The sequence below is a fragment of the Oratosquilla oratoria genome, chromosome 44, assembly GCF_046742065.1.
Source record: "Oratosquilla oratoria isolate Oo_2021 chromosome 44, ASM4674206v1, whole genome shotgun sequence".
Classification (NCBI taxonomy): Eukaryota; Metazoa; Arthropoda; class Malacostraca; order Stomatopoda; family Squillidae; genus Oratosquilla; species Oratosquilla oratoria.
The window spans coordinates 10,500,576-10,522,288 of NC_134820.1; the positions used below are offsets into that span (position 1 = coordinate 10,500,576).

The following is a 21,713-nucleotide window of genomic DNA, read 5'->3' on the forward strand; positions in this document are numbered from 1 at the left end:
GTATATGTATGTATGTAGAAAGAATTCAAAGAGCAACAAAAAGATGGCACAAACACTCTCCAAAATGACATATGAACAAAGATTGTCCAAACTGGAACTACCAACCCTGGAACAAAGAAAAGAAAGAAGAGATCTACTGACCATCTACAGAATTATGAAAGGGATGGAAGTCCTTGATAGAGATGATTTACTAAAGTGGGATAAAAGAAAAACAAGAGGACATAAAAAGAAACTTAAAAAGGATAGTTATAAAAGAGATCTGAAAAAGAATACTTTCCCACATGGAGTGGTGGATATCTGGAATAGATTGGATGAAGAAACCATGAGTGCAAAAGCTGTACAAGAATTTAAGAACAAATTTGATGCTGAAAGATACAAAGATGGGTCACTATGAGCATAGCTCTCTTCTCATAAAATACAATTAGGTAAAAATACATCTCTCCTTGGAAACAATATTGTGCTCAAGAAAATGACTCCAACAGGTGATAAAGGAGAGATTTAAGGAAAATATTAGGAAGGTATAGTATCATATATTAGGAATTATTACATATTATTATTAAAAAGTGGTTATGAAAATGTTCATTCAATTTGTTTTTCCAAAGATAGAAATGTTTACCTTTTTCAAAGAATTATTATTTTATAGTTGTGGGATATTGGCTGCATGTTATTGTGGCAAAGTAGCATGCAGTTGATAATTTACGGTCTATATAGGGCACCCCTATGGACCAGAGTCACACATCATATTGTCTGTGATAGAGGAAAACTCTGTTCATAGAGAAATTATGACACTTTTATACTATGACTATCCCTTTGTTATACTGTCCCCCAACTCCTTGTTACTGTCCTGTACTATTTCTCTGATTATTCATTTCCTTTTTTCGCCGACCCTGTGGTGGGGGAAGAGAATGCTACCACCAAGTCTTTCCACTTGAGTCGTAAAAGACGACAAAAAACGGGACGAGGGATGGGATTAGGAGTCCTACTACCTGTAGCCCCAAAATGGGACATTCCTTAAAAAAAGAAGTAAAGGCATAAGAGGGTCTGGGAGTTTTCCAACCAGTACCCTAAGATTTGTGTCTTTTAATGTGCATGGATGTGGTACAGATGAAAGTAAAAGGGAAGAGATAGGCAGTATGTTTGTGAGAAGAAAGATGGATGTGCTGGCTTTGAGTGAAACTAAAATGAAAGGAAAGGGCAACTGTGAGTTTGGGAGTGTAGCTGGGAGGTACTCAGGAGTGAAGAGGGGACGAGGGAGAGAAGGGGTGGCTGTACTAGTAAGTGAAGAGATAAGTAAGCAGGTAGTGGAGTGGAAGGAGGTTTCATCAAGGTTGATGTGGATGAAGGTGAAGCTGGGAAGGGAGATGTGGGTTTTTGTAAGTGCATATGGACCCGGTAGTGAGAAGAGCGTAGATGAAAGGGAGGCATTTTGGGTAGATATAAATGAGTGCATGGAAGGATTAGGGAGAAATGTCAATGTAGTTGTATTGGGAGACCTTAATGCTAGGGTAGGAAATGAACCAATAGACGGAGTGATTGGGAAATATGGAGTTCCAAGTAAAAATCGTATTGGAGAATTGATGGTGGAGATGTGTCTTGAAAAAGAGTTGATGATAGCAAATACAGCGTTTCAGAAGAAAGTCAAGCATAAATACACATGGGAGAGGGTGGTGGATGGAAGGGTGGCAGAGAGAGCATTAATGGACTATATAGTGGTGACCAGGAGTATAGTAGGAAGTTAACCCCTTCCATACGGTGCCGCACACGTAGGCGTCATGAGGAGCAAGTGGATTCGCGACGCTGCCATATCGGTGTCTTGATTATATTTATTGTAGTCGCCCCTGTGTTTTTACATTCTCCCAAATGCGCCCTGAATCCCATTCTCTGTGGTTTTCAAAATTCGCGGGTGAAAGAGAGAACGATCGATATAAGCGGTGACTATATTTTATGATGCGAATATTATTACGTTACGTCATACGGCTGGCATTGGCTGCTGCCCGCGAGATTTAAGTCCCGTACTGAAGTGGTTAAGGATGTACATGTTCTAAGGGGAGAGAGTGGGGGAATATCAGATCATTTTCTGGTGGAAGGTAAATTGAGAGTGGAGAATAGGTGGAGAAAGATAAAAGGGCAGAAGGTAGGGAGGTACTTAGAGTGAACTGCTTAAATGGGGAAAAAAAGGAGAATGAGTATAAGAAGAAGCTGAAAGAGGAGTGGGAGGGAGTAAAGGATAGAGTAGAACTAGGAGTGGAGGAGGAATGGGGATGGTTCAAGGAGGGAATCATAAGGTGTGCAAAGATGGTGTGTGGAACAAGGAGGGCGGGAGGAAATAGAAGGAAGGGTAGTGAGTGCTGGGATGAGAAAGCAAAGAAATGTGTCAAAGAGAAGAAGCGAGCTTTCATAGATTGGCTACAAATTAGGACGAGGGAATCGTATGAGAGGTATGAAGTATAGAGAAGGGAAGTTAAGCATAAGATAAAGGAAGCAAAGAGGAGAGCTGATTTAAAATGGGGTAAGAGTATGGCAGAAAATTTTGAAAGTAATAAAAAGATGTTTTGGAAAGAAATTAAAAGAGAAAGAGGAGGCGAATCAAGTAAGAGAAGAAAAGGTATAAGGTGTAGATGGAGATATGATAATGGAAGAGAAGGCAGTGAGAGGAAGGTGGGAGTTGCTAAATGTGAAGGAGGATAGGGAGGGAAAGATTGCTGCAGTGGGAAATGCGAAGAAAATGAGAGTGATGAGTGAAGAGAATGGAGGAGAAATAAGGAAGGATGAGGTGAAGGCAGTTGTTAAGATGATGAAAGCAGGTAAGGCACCTGGTCTGGATGGATGCCATGCAGAATGTCTGAAAAAGGGAGGTACAGTGATGGTGGACTGGCTGGTGAGGTTATTTAATGTTTGCTGGAGAGAGGGTAGAGTGCCGGAGGACTGGAGGAGTGCCTGTATAGTTCCTCTTTACAAGGGAAAAGGGGAGAAGTGTGAATGTAGTAGTTTCAGAGGGATTAGCTTGTTAAGTGTAGTTGGGAAGGCTTATGGGAGGATCTTGATTGAGAGGATTAGGAGAGGAACAGAAGGAGTAATTGGTGAGGAACAGTGTGGATTTAGGACAGGTAGAGGTTGTGTAGATCAGATCTTTGTGGTAAGACAGATATGTGAGAAAGCTATAGGAAAGGGGAAGGATGTTTTTTTGGCTTTAATGGATCTGGAAAAGGCTTATGATAGGGTAGATAGAAAGGCACTGTGGGAGGTTATGCAGATATACGGGATAGGAGGAAAGCTTCTGGGAGCTGTCAAGAGTTTTTATGAGAGTAGTAGAGCTTGTGTCAGGATTGGAAATGGAGAGAGTGAGTGGTTCGAGGTAAAGGTGGGACTTCGTCAAGGATGCGTTATGTCGCCCTGGCTGTTCAACTTATACATGGATGGGGTGGTGCGAGAGGTAAATGCAAGGGTAGTGGGCAAGGGATTGGAGATGGTTAAAGAAAATAGAGAAAAGTGGGAGGTGAGCCAGCTGTTGTTTGCGGACGACACTGCGCTTGTGGCAGGATCGTAGGAGGGATTGAGGAAGTTGGTGGCAGAGTTTGGGAGAGTATGTGATAGAAGAAAGCTAAAGATAAATGTGGGTAAAAGTAAGGTGATGAGATGTACAAGGGATGAAAGTGGCAGGAGACTGGAAGTGAGCATTAAGGGAGAGCGACTGGAGGAAGTGGATAGTTTTATATACTTGGGTGCAAATGTGGCAGGAAAAGGTGGAGTGAAGGTGGAGGTAGAATGTAGATTGAGAGAAGAGAGTAAATCCCTTGGTGGATTAAAGAGTGTAATGAGGAATAGACATTTGGGAATGGATGCTAAGAGGAGACTGTATGAAGGAGTGATTGTTCCAACAGCACTGTATGGGGCAGAAACATGGAACATAAGAGAAGAAGAGAGAAGGAGTTTGAATGTGTTTGAGATGATTTGTCTGAGAAGTATGATAGGGGTTACTAGGCTAGATAGAGTGAGAAATGAGGAGGTGAGGAGGAGAACAGGGGTGGAAAGGGAGCTGGGAGATAGGGTTGATGAAAGAGTATTAGGATGGTTTGGACACATGGAAAGAATGAGTGAAGAAAGACTAGTAAAAGAGGTATGGAAGGCAGATGTGGAGGGAGTGAACATGAGGGGACGTCCTAGGATGAGGTGGATGGATGGGGTGAAGGGGAAGAGGGGAATGTCTGTTGAGGAAGGACGGGAGAGGACAGAAGACAGGGGTGAATGGAGAATGGTTGTATATGGATGAAGTTGTGATTGCATGAGGTGGAATGGGCGGGGGAATGGGGGGTGAGGTAGTACAGTATGTGTGAGCAAAATTTGACGCAGCCCAATGGGATTTCTCCCCATCCTCTCCTTTTATGCAATGGGGGGACGGAGAGGGGGGGTCGCCGATTTAATGAAGCAGCCTTGGTGTGGATGTGCTGTGTCTTGCGACACTGCTTCTGACCCAGGGCAGTGGACAAGGTGCAGGGATGACCTGTCATCCAGGAAGTGCTCAGATAAGAGGGAGGGTGGAGGGGTGTGGAGTGTATTCTGGGATGGAATGGGTGGAAATGATTTTATGCCTTTCCCTTTTTGTCTACCTCCCTTGTAAGGGGGAAAAAGCCTTGGTATATGTATGTATGTATGTATGTAGATGGGTAAAACTCCTGGAAGAAAACAATATAATAAACCCGACAGGGAAGATCATGTGGTACAAATTTAATCTGTTTTTACTCAAGACTAGTAGATATAATATAGGAAAGGGATGGATGGGCTGATTGTGCTTTCCTAGACTTACAAAAAGCCTTTGACAAAGTACCACACAAAAAATAATTTTACAAAATTGGAAAACATAGAAGGGATACAAGGCAACCTACTAAACTGGATGGAGGACTTCCTGCATGGTAAAAAAATGAGAGTAGTACTCAGAGAAAAGTGTTTAGGTTGGAAGGAGTTGATTACTGGAGTCCCACAGGGATCTTTATTGGCCCCAATAATATTTGCTATTTATGTGAATGATATGGATGATGATGTGGAATATTACATGAGCTTCTTTGCAGATGATGCTAAAGTGTTGAGAAAAGCGAAAAACAAAATGGACTGCAAATCACCACAGAGAGACCTGAACAAGGTTTGGAAATGGAGTCAGAAGCAGGAAGTGGACTTCAACATTAAGAAATGTAGCATAATGGAGTTCGGTAAAAGTAAAAAAAGAATATCAGGACAATATACAATTGGAACTAAGGAGGTAAAGAAATGACTTGTCCTCTGATAAACAAACAAAATTGTCAGAGAATCGTATAACTTACTAAGATCAATTAAATAGGCATTTACCTATTCAGAGGAAGAAATTATTAAAAATATATTAGTCTCATTAATAAGGCCTAGACTGGAGTATGCTGAAACATTATGGTTACCCAGTATAAAAAAGAAAATAAAGAAAATTGAAATAATCCAGAGAGCAACCACAAAAATGCCCCCAGCACTTTCAAACTTGTCATATGAAGAGAGACTGGCTAAATTGAAGTTACTGACTTTGGAACAAAGAAGAGAGAGAGGCGACCTACTGACCATCTATAGAATCATGAAAGGCACAGAAATACTTGATAGAGAAGACTTACTAAATTGGGACAAGAGAAACACAAGAGGACATGGAAAGAAACTCAAAAAGGATAGTTATAGAAGAGATCTGAAGAAAAACAGTTTTCCACACAGAGTGATGGACTTATTCAGATTGGAAAGAGGTGATCAGTGGAGTACCGCAAGGATCTGTATGGGCTCCAATAATGTTTGCTATTTATGTGAATGACATGGATGATGATGTGAAATGTTTCAAGAACTTCTTTGCAGATGACGCCAAACTGTTAAGGAAAGTAAAAACTGAAAAGGGTCGTGAAGCACTGCAGGAAGACCTGAATAAGGTATGGAACTTGATTCAGAAATGGGAAGTGGACTTCAATATTAAGAAGTGTAGCATAACAGAGTTTGGGAAAAGCAAAAACAGAATATCAGGACAATATGAAATTGGAACCAAGGAGGTAAAGAAGGAGAGATCCAAAAAAGATTTGGGTGTAATTGTCTCAAACATGTGACAAACAGATAAACAAAATTGTCGGAAAATCCTGCAACTTGCTAAGATCAATAAAAGTGTCATTTACATATATGGATGAAGAAATTATTAAAAAGATATTGGTCACACTGGTAAGGCCTAGACTAGAATGTGCAGCGACATTATTGTCACCCAGTACCAAAAAGAATATAAAGAAAATAGAAAGAATCCAGAGAGCAGCCACAAAAATGGCATCTGCACTTGCAAACTTGTCATATGAGGAGAGATTGGCTAAACTAGAGTTACCAACTCTGGAGCAAAGAAGAGAGAGAGGTAACCTACTGACCATCTACAGAATCATGAAAGGCACAGAAATGATAGAGAGGACTTGTTAAACTGGGACAAGAAAAGCACAAGAGGACATGGAAAGAAAAGAAAAAAGATATCTACAGAAGAGATCTGAAGAAAAACAGTTTTCCACATATAGTGGTGGACAATTGGAACAAACTGGACAATGAAATAGTGTGTGCAAAAACCATTCATGAGTTTAAGAGCAAACTAGACACTGCAAGATACAAAGGTGGGACACCATGAGCGTAGCTCCCCTTCCCACAAAATACAACTAGGTAAATACTTGGAACAAACTGGAGGAAACAATAATGTGTGCAAAAACCATACAAGAATTTAAGAGCAAACTAGACACTCCAAGATCCCTTTCCCATAAAATACAACTTGGTAAATACAACTAGGTAAAATACAATCACCTCTTAGTATCCATTCCCAAATGTCTATTACTCATTACACTTTTTATTCCCCCAAAGGCATTTACTTGCTTCTCTCAATCTCCATTCTACCTCCACCTACACGCCTCCCTATCCCAACTCATTTGCACCCAAGTATCTAAGACTATCCACTTCCTCCAGTCTCTCTCCCTTAATACCCACTTCCAGTCTGCTGCCACTTTCTCCCCTTGTACACCTCATCACCTTACTTTTACCCACATTTATCTTCACCTTCCTTCTTTTGCACACCTTCCCAAACTCTGACACTAACTTTCTCAATCCCTCCTCTGATCCTGCTACAAATGCAGTGTTGTCAACAAACAACAACTGGCTTATCTCCCACTTTTCTTGATTTCTTTTAACCATCTCCAATCCCTGACCCATTATCCTTGTGTTTACCTCTCACACCCTATCCATGTATAAATTGAACAGCCAAGGCAACATAACACATCCCAGCTTTACCAAACCACTCTCTCCATTTCTGAATCTAACAGTGCTACTACTGTCTTAAAAACTCCTGACTGCTCATAAAAGCTTTCCTCCTATCCCAGATATCTGCAATACCTCCCTCAGTGTCTTCCTGTCTACCCTGTCATAAGCCTTTTTCAAATCCAATAAAGCCCAAAAAACATCCTTACCTTTCCCTAAAGCTTTCTCACATGTCTGTCTTACCACAAAAATCTGATCCATGCAACCTCTACCTGTCCCAAACCCACATTGTTCCCCACCAATTACTCCCTCTGTTCCTCCCCTAATCCTCTCAATCAAGACCCTCCTATAAGCCTTCCCAACTACACTTAACCCCTTCCATACGGTGCCGCACACGTAGGCGTCATGGACTTAGATCTCGGTGGCAGCAGCCAATGCCAGCCGTACGACGTGTCGTAATAATACTCGCATCATAAAATATAGTCACCGCTTATATCGATCGTTCTCTCTTCACCTGTGAATTTTTATAACCATAGAAAATGCGATTACAAAAGAATTAGAAAGAATGTCATTATGGAGGGGCGACTACAATAAATATAATCAAGACGCCGATATGGCAGCCTCGCGAATACACTTGCTCCCCATGACGCCTACTTGTGCGGCACCGTATGGAAGGGGTTAACTGACTGATCATTCTGAAATTATTAGTCACACTTGTCCCCTTTTCCCTTGTAAAGTGGAACTATACAGGCACTCTCCAGTCCTCTGGCACTCTACCCTCTCTTAAACAAACATTAAATAACCTTACTATCCAGTCCACCATCACTGTGCCTCCTTTTTTTTAGACATTCTGCATGACATTCATCCAACCCAGGTGCCTTACCTGCTCTCATCATATTAACCCCTTCCATACAGTGCCGCATACGTAGGCGTCATGAGGAGCAAGTGGATAGGCGAGGCTGCCAAATCGGCGTCTTGATTATATTTATTGTAGTTGCCCCTCCGTAATGACATACTCTCTAAACTGTCTGTAATCACAGTTTCTATGGTTATCAAAATTCACGGGTGAAAGAGAGAATGGTCGATATAAGCGGTGACTATATTTTATGATGCGAGTATTATTACGACACGTCGTACGGCTGGCATCAGCTGCTGCCCGCGAGATTTAAGGCCCATACTGAAGAGGTTAACAACTGCCTTCACTTCATCTTTCCTTATTTCTCCTCCATTTTCTTCAATCATCACTGTCATTTTCTTAGTGCTTCCCACTGCAACTACCTTTCCCTCCCTATCCTCCTTCACATTTAGCAACTCCCTAAAATAATCTCCCCATCTTCCTCTTACTTCCTTCTCTTCCATTATCATCTCTCCATCTACACCTTTTACCTTTTCTTCTCTACTTGATTTGCCTCCTCTTCCTCTCTTAATTTCTTTCCAAAACATCTTTTCATTACTTTCAAAAAAATTCTGTCATACTCTTACCCCATTTCACATCTGCTCTCCTCTTTGCTTCCTTTATTGTATGCTCTATTTCCCTTTTCTTTGTACCTCTCATTTGATTCTCTCATCCTATTTTGTAACCAATCTGTGAAAGCTCACTTCTTTTCTACAACCTTTGCTTCCTCATTCCTCATCCCACCACTCACTACCCTTCCTTCTATTTCCTCCTGTCCTCCTTGTTCCACACACCATCTTTGCACACTTTGTGACTCCCTCCTTGAACCATCCCCATTCGTCCTCCACTCCTAGTTCTACTCTATCCTTCACTCCCTCCCACTCCTCTCTCAGTGTCTTCTTGTACTCCTTCTCCTTTTCTTTCTCATTTAAGCAGTTCACTGTAAGCACCTCCCTACCTTTTGTCCTTTTCCTCCTCATCTATCCTCCACTATCAACTTACCTTCCACCAGAAAATGATCTGATATTCCCCCACTCTCTCCCCTTAGAACATGTACATCCTTAACTCTTCCCACTATTCTCCTGATTACCTTTATAGAGTCCATTAATGTTCTATCTACCACCCTTCCATCCACCACCCTCTCTCATGGGTACTTATGCTTGACTTTCTTCCTAAACACTGTATTTGCTATCATCAACTCTCTAGACACATCACCATCAACTCTCTGCCATGATTTTTTCCTGGAACTCCACACTTCCCAACCACTCCATCTATTGGTTCATTTCCTACCCTAGCATTAAGGTCTCCCAATACCACTACATTGACATTTCTCCCGAATCCTTCTATGCACTTATCTAAATCTATCCAAAAAGCCTCCCTTTCCTCTACATTCTTCTCACTACCAGACCTATATGTACTTACAAAAACCAACACCTCCCTTCCCAGTTTTACCTTCATCCACATTAACCTTGAAGAAACCTCCTTCCACTCCACCATATGCTTACCTATCTCTTCACCTATCTCCTGAGAGCCTCCCAACTACACTCCCAAACTCAAACTCGCCCCTTCCTTTCATTAGTCTCATGCAATGCCAACACATTTTCACATCAATTTATTTTGCCGACGATGCCAAATTACTCAAGAGAGTGAAAACAGAAGAAGATTGCAGATTGCTACAAGATGCCCTGGGTAAAGTATGGGAATGGAACCAGAAATACGAGATGAACTTCAACATCAAGAAATGTAGCATAATGGAATTTGGAAGAGGCAAAAACAGAGTTTTGGGAAAATATACAATTGGAAACAAAGAAGTAAAGAAAGTAAACTCAGAGAGGGACCTAGGAGTAATCATCTCAAGTGACTTTACACCTGACAAACATGTAAATAAATTATTTGGAGAGACTTACAACTTATTAAGATCAATGAAAGTGGCCTTCGACTACATGAATGAAGAGATGGTTAAGAAAATAATTACTACATTGATAAGACTAAAACTAGAATATGCTATATCAATCTGGGCACCAAGCACAAAGAAAAACACAAAGAAATTAGAAAGAATCCAAAGAGGGGCAACAAAGACCCACACTATCAAATTTGACATATGAACAAAGATTGGAGAAATTACAGCTACATTGGAGCAGAGAAGGGAAAGAGGCGACCTGTTGACCATCTTCAGAATTATGGAAGGGATGGAAGTTCTCGACAGAGATGGCCTATTGAAATGGAATAAGAGAGAAACAAGGGGACACAATAAAAAGCTAAAGGACAGTTACAGAGAGACCCGAAAAAGAACAGTTTCCCGCACAGAGTAATCGATGTCTGGAACAAATTAAACAGTGAATACCAGAACTATACATGAGTTCAAGAATAAATTGGATGTAGAGAGATACAAAAATGGGTCACAACGAGCATAGCTCCCGGACCTTAAAATACAACTAGGTAAATACATCCACCTTTCTTCTCACAAACATACTGCCTCTCTCTTCCCTTTTACTCAAATCTGTACTACATCCACACACATTAAAAGACCCAAACCTTAGGGTACTGGTTGGAAAACTCCCTGACCCTTTTGTGCCTTTACTTTTTTTTAGAAATGTTCCCTTTGGGGCTACAAGGAAAAAGGATGCCTAGTCCTATCCCTGTCCAGTTCATGTTGCCTTATACGACTCAAGTGGAAAGACTTGGTGGCAGTATTCTTTTCCCCCACCACAGGTTTCAGTGAAATGAGAAAATGAATATTCAGAGAAGTGGTACAGGAGAGTAACAAGAGTGGGGGGACAGCATAATGAAGGAACAGTCACAGTATAATTAAATATCATCATTTATCTATGAATAGAGATTTCCTCTACCACAGACAAAATGATGTGTGGCTCTGGTCTGTAGGGGTGCTCCATATGAACCCTAAAGTATCACCTGCATGCTACTTACCAGCTTTTAACCACACAATAACATGCAGCAAATACCTCAGACAGGGGTAACTATAATGTATTTTTGCAGTGGTTATTGTGGGTGTGAAGAAACATTAATTTGGTTATCAAAACTTGAAGAAGAGCATTTTGGTTTGAATGAATTATTGATTTGAGCTGTTTTGGTATTTTCTGATAACTAGGATTATTTGGAAGAGCTGAGTGTTATTAAGTTTGTAGATTTTGCAATTTCATAATTTGTAGCTAAGGCTCACTGCAATCAGTTATAATAAATAACTAATGCAGTACATGTGATGAGGTGTGCATGTATTTCTGCTCTTTCTACTGTTTTTTTTTTTTTTTTTTTTTTTTTTCACTAAGAAAGTTATTTGTAGTAATTACTTACATGGTGTATGCCATACAATGAGAAAATACTCATGAACTACTTGATCTCATTATTGTAAAGCAAAAAGTAACTTTCTTGAATATATTTCAGATTTGGTGACTGGGATCACCTCAGCCTTAGTTCCTGTCACATGAAGGGTCAGCCACAGGACTCATCTTCAACTGAACCTTGTTTTGAACAGTTTTCTCCAAATCCAGTAACACTATATAAAGACATCACTCGACATCGCATTCACATTGAAGTCCCAGGTAAATTTATCTCCGTGCTTTTTTCAATAAGGTCAGTATCACTACAAAATGCCAAAATATTGGTGCTCATGCTCTGAATTCTATACTTGCAAAACTGTTTTCAATTTGTCCACTTCCATTGTGATGTCATACCCCTTGTCAGTCCTAGAATGCCACAGTTGTGTAAAGGTGAGCCTAGACTATTCTACAGGCTTTTCAGTCATAAGTTGAGACAAGAAGGAATCTAAATAGAGAGTAGATATGAAAAATTATGAAGAAGCACCATCATAGACTGACATAATGAACTAAAGTTTCTAAAAAAATTCCACAAAGGAAAAGGACATAGTAAAATAAAGAAAAGTACTTGGACTAGTGATGGGTACCTACTTCTGGTGGTACTGCAAGATGGAAAGTGCAGCTACCAATTTTCGAAGCCTGTCTGCCTCTTTTTTTTTTTTTTTCTCTCTCTCTCTCTCTCTCTCTCTCTCTCTCTCTCTCTCTCTCTCTCTCTCCAAGGGATGTCCCTGGCATTTTTGGCTATCTCTTACCTTTAGCTGAACCAATCTTGTTTCCAGTTCTTCCATTAATCTACAGCACATATTTGTTCACTCCTAGGCATTTGACACAGTGGACCATGATAATGTTTGACACTCATTTCTTTTTTTATCCATACATTTTTGTATTTACCTAGTTGTACTATACAGGAAGGGTAGCTAAGCTCGTGGTGACCTGTTTTCGTATCTTGCAAGATCAAGTTTGTTCTTAAATTCTTGTATTGTGTTTGCACACACTATTTCTTCATCCAATTTGTTCCATATATATATCACTGTGTGGGAAGCTGTTTTTTTTTCAGGTCTCTTCTGTAGTTATCCTTTTTGAGTTTCATTGCATGTCCTCTTGTTTTTCCTCTGTCCCACTCTAATAAGTTTTCTCAAGGCATTCTTTTCCTTTCATAATTCAGTAGATGGTTAGTAGGTCCCCTCATTCTCTTCTTTGTTCCAGGGTTGGCAATTCCAGTTCGGCCAGTCTTTGTTCATATGTCAGGTTTGAAAGTATTGGGATCATATTTGTCGTTGCTCTTTATATTCTTTCTACATACATACATATACCAAGGCTTTTTCCCCCTTACACAGGGGGTAGCCAAAAAGAAAAAGGCATAGAAATCACTCCCACCCATTTTATTTCCCATATGTTCCACTCCCCTCCACCCTCCTCCCTCCCTCCCTCCTATCTTGGCACCTCCTGGATGACGGGTCATCCCTGCATCCTATCCACTGCCCTGGGTCAGAAGCAGTGTCGCAAGACACAGCACATCCACAGCAAGGCCGCTTCATAAATTCGGCGACCCCCCCTCTCCGTCCCCTCATGCAAAAAAGGAGAAGAAGGGGAGAAATCCCTTCGGGCTGCGTCAAAAAATTTTCGTACATACTTCCTCATCCCCTATCCCCCACCCACTCCCCCTCATGCATCACAGCCTCATCTATACACAACCATTCTCCATTCACCCCTATCTTCTGTCCTCTCCCATCCTTCCTCCACAGACATTCCTCTCTTTTGTAATGCCACTTTCACCCCATCCATCCATCTCATCCTAGGACGCCCCCTCATATTCACTCCTTTCACCACTGCCTTCCACACTTCTTTTACTAATCTTTCTTCACTCATTCTTTCCATGTGTCCAAACCATCCTAATATTCTTTCATCAACCCTATCTCCCAGCTCCCTTTCCACCCCTGTTCTCCTCCTCACCTCCTTATTTCTCACGCTATCCAGCCTAGTAACCCCTATCATACTTCTCAGACATTTCATCTCAAACACATTCAAACTCCTTCTCTCTTCCTCCCTCATGTTCCATGTTTCTGCCCCATACATTGCTGTTGGCACACTCCTTCATATAACCTCCTCTTAGCATCCATTCCCAGATGTCTATTTCTCATTACACTTTTTAATCCACCAAGGCATTTACTCACTTCTCTCAATCTACATTCTACCTCCACCCCCACTCCTCCCTTTCCTGTCACATTCGCACCCAAGTATCTAAAACTATCCACTTCCAGTTTCTCACCCTTAATGCTCACTTCCAGCCTACTGTCACTCTCTCCCCTTGTACATCTCATCACCTTACTTTTGCCCACATTTATCTTCAGCTTCCTTCTTTCACACACCTTCTCAAACTGTCACTAACTTCCTCAATCCCTCCTCTGGTCCTGCTACAAGCACAGTGTCATCAGCAAACAACAGCTGGCTCACCTCCCACTTTTCTATATCTTCTTTAATCATCTCCAACCCCTGACCCACTACCCTTGCATTCACCTCTCGCACCACCCCATCCATGTAAAGATTGAACAGCCAGGGCGACATAACACATCCCTGACGAAGTCCCACCTTTACCTCAAACCATTCACTCTCTCCATTTCTGATCCTAACGCAAGCTCTACTACTCTCATAAAAACTCTTGACTGCTCTTACCAGCTTTCGTCCTATCCCATATATCTGCAGTACCTCCCACAGTGCCTTCCTGTCTACCCTGTCGTAAGCCTTTTCCAGATCTTTCTTATTTTGTTATATTCTTTTTTGTACTGGGTGACAATATCAGTGCTGCATATTCTAGTTTTGGCCTTATCAGTGTTTGTAATATTTTCTTGATCATTTCCTTATGCAGGTATTTAAAGGCCACCTTTATTGATCTCATCAAATTGTATGTTTCTACGACTTTTTTTGTTTATATGTTTATCTGGCGACATGTCTTTGGTGATGATTACTCCTAGATCCCTTTCAGCATTTACTTTCTTTACTTCTTTTCCATCAATTTTATACTGTCCTGATATTCTCTTCTTGCTTTCTCCAAATTCAATTATACTTTACTTCTTGATGTTAAATTCTACCTCCCATCTCTTGCTCCACTCTGAGACTTTATTCAGATCACTCTGCAATGAGTCACAGTCTATTTCGGAGTTTATTCTCTTTAATAATTTTGCGTCATCCGCAAAGCAGTTCATGTAACTTTCAATGCCTTTGTCCATGTCATTTACATTTATAGCAAACATTATCAGAGCTAGTACTGACCCCTGTGGGATGCCACTACTCATTTCTTCCCATTTTGAATATTTGTCTCTGAGCACCACTCTCATTTTTCTTCCATGTAGGAAGTCCTCCATCCAATTCAATAGTTTTGCATGTATGCCTCCTATTGTTTCCAGTTTATATAGTAATTTTCTGTGTGGTACCTTATCAGATGCCTATTGTAAGTCCAGGAAGGCACAATCTGCCCAGCCATCCCTTTCTTGCAATATATCTCTCAATCTTGAGTAGAAACAAATTAAATTAGTGGTACAGGATCTTCCTTGTCTGAATCCAAATTGCCTCAGGCTCAGTATGTTATTCTCCTCCAGATATTTTGTCCCTCTATCTTTGATGATTCTCTCACAAATTTAAATATTGTACTCATTAGGGATACTGGTCTATAATTTGTTGGGTCTTCCTTATTTCCCCCTTTATATATCGGCACTACAGTATATTGGTATTTTTCCAGTCTCCTGGTAGTTTTCCTTCTTTGAGTGAGCATTCAATTATTTTGTGTGTTTTTCCTGTTAGTTCGTCTATACATTCCTTCAGTATCCAGTTTGCAACTCCATCTGGGCCATGTGGCTTGTTAACGTCAAGCTTTAATATTTGATTCCTTATTTCATTCTGAGTAATGTTTAATTTCTTCAATGGAGGAAATCTTACTTTGATTCTTTGATCACAGTTTTGTAGATTTTTTTCTTCTTTGGTGAATACAGATTTGAAATGTTCATGATATCTACCATTTCTATATTTTTTGTGTACAGTCAACTCTCAATTAATACAAGTTTAACTAACACGTTTTCGATTTAACATGAGTTAATTTTTAAGGAAATTTTTTTAAATAACAGAACCATTTCGATTTAACACGATTTGAATTTGGCGGTAAGAGCACTGAGAGAGAGGGCCTCCGTGCAGTCAGGCTCCCATGCTCTGTTTTGATCTCAGTCTGAAGCTAGCCCATACTGTGAGTGGAAGTGTCTGTGTACAAGTTACAGAGAAATGAATAATTTTTACAGAGAAATGAATAATTTAGTTAGAGATTGTAAATTCTCGTTTTCTGTTCTACACCAAAACAAAAAAGGAAACGGTGTCACCAACCCACAATTAATGGTAAACTAATTTTTATATATATGGACCATGATTATAAGTCATGAAAGCTTGAAAAATTGTACAGAGAAATAGATAATTTAGAGATTGTAAACTCTCGTGTTCTGTTTTACATCAAAACAAAAAAGAAAACGGTGTTACCAACCCACAATTAATGGTAAACTAATTTTTAAATGTATGGACCATGATTATAAGTCATAAAAGCTTGAAAAATTGTTACAGAGAAATAAATAATTTAGAGATTGTAAACTCTCGTTTTCTGTTTTACATCAAAACAAAAAAGAAAATGGTGTCACCAACCCACAATTAATGGTAAACTAATTTTCAAATGCATGGACCATGATTATAAGTCATAAAAGCTTGAAAAATTGTTACAGAGAAATAAATAATTTAGTTAGAGATTGTAAACTCTCGTTTTCTGTTCTACACCAAAGCAAAAAAGAAAACGTTGTCACCAACCCACAATTAATGGTAAACTAATTTCTAAATGTATGGACTGTGATTATAAGTCATAAAAGCCTGAAAAATTGTTACAGAGAAATTAATAATTTAGTTAGAGATTGTAAAATCTTGTTTTCTATTCTACGAGTGCCCGGGTGTCGGAGGAAGAGGCGAGTGAGGCGGAGAGTGGCTGGTGACAAGTGCGCACATAGAATAGATAACTGTGTACTACAAATAAATACAAAGAATGTGTGTTTTTGTTGTTTCTGTAACCTACAAATGTATTGAAAATGTGTTTGTTCAAGTTCAGAGTAACAAAATCCCAAAATAGACAAGACTTTCCAGTGTCCAGGAACCTAACCCCCCTATTATCATTATTTCCTTTGGGAAAAATATGTTTAACTGATGCGATTTTGATCAACACAATGTCTCCAGGATCGTAACCCTCACATTAATTGAGAGTTGACTGTATTCTTTGTTACTATGATGTAATTTAAGTATTTCCTGTTTATTTTTTAGCTTGCTGTTTACATATCTATAAAATAATTTAGGTTGATCTTTACATTTATCTATTATGTCCTTTTCATAATTTCTCTTTTCTTTTCTACATATTTTTACATCTTCATTTCTTAGGTTGGTGTATATTTTCCATTTCCCAGTATTTTTTCTTTTTTCCACCTTTTCCAGGCTTTATCTCTTCTGTATTTTGCCTCAAGTAGAGAAGAAAAGGTAAAAGGTGCAGATGGAGAGATGATAATGGAAGAAGAGGCAGTAAGGGGAAGATGGGCAGAATATTTCAGGGAGTTGCTAAATGTGAAGGAGGATAGGGAGGGAAAGATAGTTGCAGTGGGAAATGCTGAAAATGACTGTGATGAGTGAGGAAAATGGAGGAGAAATAAGGAAGGATGAAGTGAAGGCAGTTGTTAAGATGATGAAAGCAGGTAAGGCACCTGGTCTGGATGGATGCCATGCAGAATGTCTAAAAAAAGGAGGTACAGTGATGGTGGACTGGCTGGTGAGGTTATTTAATGTTTGCTGGAGAGAGGGTAGAGTGCTGGAGGACTGGAGGAGTGCCTGTATAGTTCCACTTTACAAGGGAAAAGGGGACAAGTGTGAATGTAGTAGTTTCAGAGGGATTAGCTTGTTAAGTATAGTTGGGAAAGCTTATGGGAGGATCTTGATTGAGAGGATTAGGAGAGGAACAGAAGGAGTAATTAGTGAAGAACAGTGTGGATTTAGGAGGGGTAGAGGTTGTGTAGATCAGATCTTTGTGGTAAGACAAATATGTGAGAAAGCTATAGGAAAGGGGAAGGATGTTTTTTTGGCTTTTATGGATCTGGAAAAGGGTTACGATAGGGTAGACAGGAAGGCACTGCGGGAGGTTATGCAGATTTATGGGATAGGAGGAAAGCTTCTAGGAGATGTCAAGAGTTTTTATGAGAGTAGTAGAGCTTGTGTGAGGATTAGAAATGGAGAGAGTGAGTGGTTTGAGGTAAAGGTGGGACTTCGTCAAGGATGCATTATGTCGCCCTGGCTGTTCAACTTATACATGGATTGGGTAGTGCAAGAGGTAAATGCAAGGGTAGTGGGTCAGGGATTGGAGATGGTTAAAGAAAATGGAGAAAAGTGGGAGGCGAGCCAGCTGTTGTTTGCTGACGACACTGTGCTTGTGGCATGATCGGAGGAGGGATTGAGGAAGTTGGTGACAGAGTTTGGGAGAGTATGTGATAAAAGAAAGCTAAAGATAAATGTGGGTAAAAGTAAGGTGATGAGATGTACAAGGGGTGAAAGTGGCAGTAGACTGGAAGTGAGCATTAAGGGAGAGCGACTGGAGGAAGTGGATAGTTTTAGATACTTGGGTGCAAATGTGGCAGGAAAAGGTGGAGTGAAGGTGGAGGTAGAATGTAGATTGAGAGAAGCGAGTAAATGCCTTGGTGGATTAAAGAGTGTAATGAGGAATAGACATTTGGGAATGGATGCTAAGAGGAGACTGTATTTTACCTAGTTGTACCTAGTTGTATTTTGCGGGAAGGGGAGCTATGCTCGTGTTGTCCCGCCTTTGTATCTTGCAGTGTCTAGTTTGTTTTTAAACTCATGAATGGTTTTTGCGCATACTATTTCATTGTCCAGTTTGTTCCAAGTGTCCAAAACTCTATGAGGAAAACTGTTTTTCTTCAGTTCTCTTCTATAGCTATGTTTTTTTATTTTCTTTCCATGTCCTCTTGTGTTTCTTTTGTCCCAGTTAAGTAAGTTCTCACTATCGAGTACCTCTGTGCCTTTCATGATTCTGTAGATGGTCAATAGGTCACCTCTCTCTCTTCTTTGCTCCAGTGTCGGTAACTCCAGTTTAGCCAATCTCTCCTCGTATGATAGGTTTGCAAGTGCAGGTGCCATTTTTGTAGCTGCTCTTTGGATTCTTTCTATTTTCTTTATATTCTTTTTGGTACTGGGGGACCACAATGTCGCTGCATACTCTAATCTAGGCCTTATCAATGTAACCAATATTTTTTTCATCATGTCTTCGTCCAAGTATGTAAACGCCACTTTTATTGATCTTAGCAAGTTGTAAGTCTCCCCGACAATTTTGTTAATCTGTATATCATAGGACAAGTCGTTCGTGATAATTACTCCCAAATCTTTTTCGGATCCTACTTTCTTTACTTCTTTGGTTCCAATTGTATATTTTCCTGATATTCTGTTTTTGCTTTTTCCAAACTCCATTATGCTACACTTCTTCGTATTAAAGTCCACTTCCCATTTCTGACTCCAGTTCCATACCCTATTTAGGTCTTCTTGCAGTGCTTCACAGTCCTCATCAGTTTCTATTTTTCTTAGCAGTTTGGCGTCATCGGCAAAGAAGCTCATGTAGCAGTTCACGTCCTCATCCATGTCATTCATATAGATAGCAAACATTATTGGTGCCAGCACAGATCCTTGCGGTACTCCACTGATCACCTCTTTCCAGTCTGAATATTTTTCTCTGAGCACTACTCTCATCTTTCTACCAGTCAGAAAGTCCTCTATCCATTTTAGTAGGTTTCCCTGTATTCCTCCTATGTGTTCCAGTTTTTTTAGTAGTTTTCTGTGTGGTACTTTGTCAAAGGCTTTTTGCAAGTCTAGGAATGCACAATCAGCCCATCCATTTCTTTCTTGCACTATGTCTATTAGTCTTGAGTAAAAGCATATTAAGTTTGTGGAGCATGATCTTCCTTGTCTGAATCCGAATTGTCTTGGGTTTAATATGTCATTGTCTTCCAGATGTTTTACCCATCTATTCTTGATTATTTTCTCACAAATTTTGGCAATGGTGCTTGTTAGTGATACTGGCCTATAGTTGGTGGGTTCTTCTTTGTTTCCTCCTTTGTGTATTGGTACAATGTTAGCGTTTTTCCAGTCCTCGGGTATCTTTCCTTCTTTGAGTGAGCTGTTTATTAAGATGTGTATTTTGTCTGTTAGTTCTTCTTTGCACTCCTTTAGAATCCAATTTGCAATACCGTCCGGGCCATGTGATTTTCTGACATCCAGCCTTGATAAATGTTCTGATATTTCCTTTAGTGATGCTGTAAACTCATTCATGAGGGGAGATTTCTTGTTTTTGTCTATGTCACAATTCGGTATTTTCTCTCTGGTGAAAACAGATTTAAAGTGATTGTTCATGACTTCGGCCATCTCTAAATCTTCTGTGTATTCTATGTTTCCTTGGCATAGTTTCACCAATTCCTGTTTGTTTTTAAGTTTACCATTCACATACCGATAGAATAGTTTGGGTTGCTCTTTGCATTTGTCTATAATATCCTTCTCATGGTTCCTTTTCTCCTCTCTTCTCACATTAACATACTCATTTCTATAGTTAACATAAATTTGCCATTTGCTTTGTTTTTTGTCTTTTCTCCACTTTTTCCAAGCTTTGTCCCTTCTGTCTTTTGCCTCACTGCATCTTTTGTTGAACCAACATTTAATGTACTCTCTCTCTCGCTTTTGTCTTGGTACATGCCTGTTTACCCCTTCATTGTAGTTTTCCATCAATATATTCCATTTCTCTTCCACTGCTGTTTCTTCCCTGTAAAATATTTCCCAGTTTGCATTCCGGAAGAATGTCTTTAGTTTTGTAAAGTCTGTTTTGTTGTACCTCAGTCTTCCTTTCCTATGCTTTTCGTTCCTCTCTATGTCTATTTCTTCCTTTAGTATAGTTTCGATGAGTACATGGTCACTCTTTCCAATTGGTGTCTCATACTGGACTTTATGCACTATTTCAGGCTCTGTTGTAAATATTAGATCTAGTTTCGATGGCTCTTCATTATTTCTGTACCTTGTGTTTTCATGGACCCATTGGGTCATTGTGTACTCCATGGTCATATCTAGCAGTACATTGCCCCACGAGTCATCTCCTCCTTGCACTGTCATGCTGTCCCAACAAATTTCTTTGCAATTGAAGTCCCCCATAACTACCAGATTACCCTTACCCATTAATATCTCATTGAGTGATTTTCTTGTGTCATCTAGCATTTTTTTATGTTCAATTTCTTTCCAAGCGCTTGTTTTTGGAGGCACATAAGTCACCACAAACTTTCTACTTTTCATATTCTTGCCTTCGACTTTTATCATGATCAATTCAGCATTACCTTTGCCCTCTGCAATTTTTGTCACCTTTAGGTCTTTCTTGGCCAAGAACATGATTCCCCCTCCCTGTTTCTTGTCCCTGTTTTTTATCCAGTAGTTGTATAAACCTTGTCCGATAACAGTGGATGGTATTTCACCTCTTAGTTTAGTCTCTACAATTCCCATTATGTCTGGTTTTGCTTCTAACAGATAATCATTGAGTTCGTTCAGTCCCGAAATTAGTCCGTCAATGTTGGTATAGGCCACTTTTAATTTTCTTCCTTCTCCCTGGTTTCTTCTTCCCTTGTTTTGTTCGTTTTGAAGCGCCATTGTCTTAATCTCAAGTCTATTACTCTCCACTGGAATTCTTTGCATTCTGTCTCTGATCTTTTCAAGTTTTTTTCCTTTGCTTCTTCTCTTAGCGCCCTTTCTTTTTCTAATTCCTCAGTACTCATTTCTCTTTTTATCCATATCTTATTGTATTTTTCACTCTTTGCCAAGTTACCTACTTTTTCAAATATGTCTTCTACTACCACTTGTGACCTTAGTTTTATCTTTAGAGGTCGATTCCTATCCTTAGTATAGTGACCAATTCTGTAAGTCTCTTCTAAGTCTGTGCCTGAATCACTATCTCCCCCCTGAATTTCATTAAGGATTTCTACTGCTGTCTCTTTTTCTTCTTTTTCTCTCATGTACCTCGCCAATCCTTGTTTTTCTTTAAGCCCATAAACCACAATACATTTCTTCCTATCTACTGTGTCCCTGACCCAATTTGCTTTTTCGTTAATCACTTGAATGAT

The 21,713-nt window shown here is 39.8% G+C and overlaps 1 protein-coding gene and 1 long non-coding RNA gene across 10 annotated transcripts in view; one reads left to right on the plus strand and one right to left on the minus strand.

The window, feature by feature from the left end:
- Nucleotides 1-21,713, minus strand: part of LOC143022392 (uncharacterized) — a 237,202-nt gene that overhangs the window by 211,949 nt on the left and 3,540 nt on the right. The gene's annotated exons all lie outside the window — the stretch shown is intronic.
- LOC143022390 (intermembrane lipid transfer protein VPS13A-like) overlaps nucleotides 1-21,713 on the plus strand; it is a 617,111-nt gene that overhangs the window by 166,141 nt on the left and 429,257 nt on the right. For all 8 annotated transcript variants that reach the window (XR_012966042.1, XM_076180547.1, XM_076180549.1 and 5 more), the window contains one exon: nucleotides 11,564-11,721. Coding sequence is in view for 7 of the 8 variants with exons in the window: in XM_076180547.1 (XP_076036662.1) it covers nucleotides 11,564-11,721 (158 nt within the window). In the remaining variant the exon portion in view is untranslated. The remainder of the gene's footprint in view (nucleotides 1-11,563; nucleotides 11,722-21,713) is intronic.